Raw genomic sequence first — 2,859 nt, forward strand, 5'->3', positions numbered from 1 at the left:
ACGCGTCAATTGCGTTCTGCTCAAGGCACGCGTCCGCGTCAGTCATGCGTTCACGTCGCTGCCGTTTTCTTCAAGACTCCATTTTTGTGCTTTCCTTCCATTTTTGTTTGTTTCCTTTCTGTCCTCTAAGCCATTCTTGCCTTAGGAGATCTGAAAATACTTAACACACAAATCACGGCATCGAATGGTAATAAAGGGTAATTAAAATTAATATTTTTAAAGCATAGGAAACATGTTTTTCACATATATCACATAATAAGGAAGGAAAAGTAAAACCATGCAATTTACATGAATAAGTGAGTGAAGGATTGAATAAATCACCTAAATTGAGCACAAAATACATCATAAAATATGGGTTTATCACACACCAAACTTGTTTTTCACTATGTGTTACACGCAAGAATTCAATTGAGTGCTTGTCAAACTTGAATCGATCATCATGAGTACTATTATTAACTATTATCAAAACATAAACTAAAAGGATATAAAGCATGGGTTGCCTCCCATGAAGCGCTTCTTTAACGTCATTAGCTTGACGATTGGCCTTTCTCAGGGTGGCTAGTAATGTCTCAGGTCTTCTCCTCTCATAGTAAATCTATCTCCACTTGCTTCTTTGAGAATTTCTACATACTCCAAGGAGAGGATTCTATTGATTGTGTACACTTGAGGCAGCTGAGATGGAATTATAAAAAAATAACGTGGGATCAGTGGCTGGTGGATTGATATCACTCTGTCCCTAGGAGAGAAGTTCTCTGTAGGGATTTTCTTATTTTTCCATCCTCTTGCACCTTCTTCCCAATTCTCTTTTCTCCTTCAAGTAGTGCTTCAGTGATTTTTGTGTCATGAGGGTCCTTTTTTATTGTCCTTTTTTTAATCTTGTGGTTCCAACTCCTCCTTGGGCTTCTTTGATTGTTGTACTACTTGAATTTCTTGTTTTTCTACCAAGGATATCTTTAGAGGCTCTGCTTGTGATCATCCTTTAGGTCTTTGTTCTCTTGTTCAGACTCATGTGAGGGCTTGAAGACATGAAAGGTGAGTTGTTCATCATGTATTCTCAATATCAACTCCCCTTGCTCAACATCTATGGGTGCTCTGGTTGTGGCCAAGAATGGTCTCCCCAGAATGATTGGATGAAGAGAGTTTTTTTTCATCTCAAGAACAACAAAGTCTGTAAGGAGAAAGTACCTCCCTACCTTCACCAGCACATTTTCAACAACTCCTAGTGCTTGTTTCTGGGTTTTGTCGGCCAGTTGAAGGGTTATGTTTGTGGATTTTAACTCATTGATTTGTAGCTTCCTCATGAGAGACAGGGGTATTAAATTTATGCTCGCTCCAAGATCACAAAACCCTCTGTGAATCATTGTATCCCCTATAGCACAAGGGATGCGAAAACTCTCTGGGTCCCTCTTCTTTGTAGGCAAATTCTTCTGGATAAGGGCACTGCACTCTTTAGTCATCACTACTATCTGCCCACCTTTCAAAGGATTCTTCTTGGTTAGTAACTCCTTCATGCATTTTATATATGAGGGCATCTATTGGAGGGCTTCAATGAAGGGAATGCTGATATAAAGAGACTTGAATGTGTCTAGAAACCTAGAATACCTCTTCTCTTTCTCACCACCCCTGATCCTTTGAGGGAATGGTGCTATTGGCACATATGGCTTCAAGGTTTCCTTCTCCATTGGATCCTTCCCTTGTGCAAGGCTAATGCCTTGTTCTATCTCTTCCAATTTCTCCTTTGGAAATCCTTGGTTGTGCTCTGTTGGCTTGCTGGTTTCTTCCTCCAAGGTCTCTTCATTTCTTATAGTGATTATCTTACATTCTTCCAATCTCACATTCTTTGTTTCTCCTCTTGGATTCTTTTCGGTGTCACTTGCGAAGCTATCTATGGACTTAGGAATTTGCTAAAAAGGAAATCCTACTTGGAATTCAAGCTTCTTGATGGCATCTCCCTAGTTCTTCATATTAGACCTTACTTCATCCTTGAATGCTTTGTTGTCTTGAAACTCCTTGCAAAGATTTTCAAGCAAGGGTTTAATCCGGTAGATTCTATCCTCAGATGGTGATGGTATGTTGGAATTTGGAGGTTGAGGATGGCTATTTTGTGCTTGATATGGAGGTTGGAAAGAGTTGTTGTGTAGGGGTTGGTATGGTCTCTGGTTGGAGTGTTGGTAAGTGAAGTTTGGGTGGTTCTTCCAATCAGGATTATAGGTTTTGGAGTGTGGATCATAGCGTTGTCTTGCTGATTTTGCAACATAATTGGCTTGTTCCCAATCACCTCCTTTCTCTGTGTTCACCCCTTCTTGAGCTGGTGGTTGAGTATTGACTGCTGCAATTTAGTTCCTCTCCATCTGCTTTGTGAGGTCTACCAATTGCTTGGTAATCAACTTGTTTTGAGCTAGCAATGCATCCATGTGACTCAGCTCCATCACTCCTCTATTGGTGCTCCGATCTGAGGTATAGAAGTACTCGTTATTAGCCACTGTTTCAATGATATCTATGGCCTCTTCTATGGTCCTTTTAGTATTGAGAGAGCCTTCTGAAGAGTAGTTCAGGGCCATCTTTGTTTCCCTAGAAAGACCTTCATAGAAAATGTACAGCTGCACCCATTCGTTGAACATATCAGGGGGACATCTTCTTGTTAGCTCTTTGTATCTCTCCCAGGCTTCATACAAAGTTTCTCCATCCAGCTGCCTGAAGGTTTTCACCTCCATTCTCAACTTGATTATCCTTTGTGGAGGGTAAAATTTTGTTAGAAACTTGTTGACAACATCCTCCCAGGTGGTAAGACTCTCCTTAGGAAATGACTCAAGCCACTTAGATGCTTTGTCCCTAAGAGAAAAGGGAAACAAAAGCAAT

General features: G+C 40.5%; 1 protein-coding gene across 1 annotated transcript; it reads right to left on the reverse strand.

Annotated features, from left to right (window-relative positions):
• On the reverse strand, nucleotides 954-1,457 carry LOC107646765. The gene has a single exon (XM_016350924.1). It carries the CDS (start codon nucleotides 1,455-1,457, stop codon nucleotides 954-956), a length of 504 nt encoding a protein of 167 aa, XP_016206410.1.

This window comes from Arachis ipaensis, chromosome B06, assembly GCF_000816755.2.
Source record: "Arachis ipaensis cultivar K30076 chromosome B06, Araip1.1, whole genome shotgun sequence".
Lineage (NCBI taxonomy): Eukaryota > Viridiplantae > Streptophyta > Magnoliopsida > Fabales > Fabaceae > Arachis > Arachis ipaensis.

Coding starts and splice junctions, on each gene's coding strand:
- LOC107646765 (XM_016350924.1), bottom strand. CDS start 1,457: ATGACTAAAGAGTGCAGTGCCCTTATCCAGAAGAATTTGCCTACAAAG.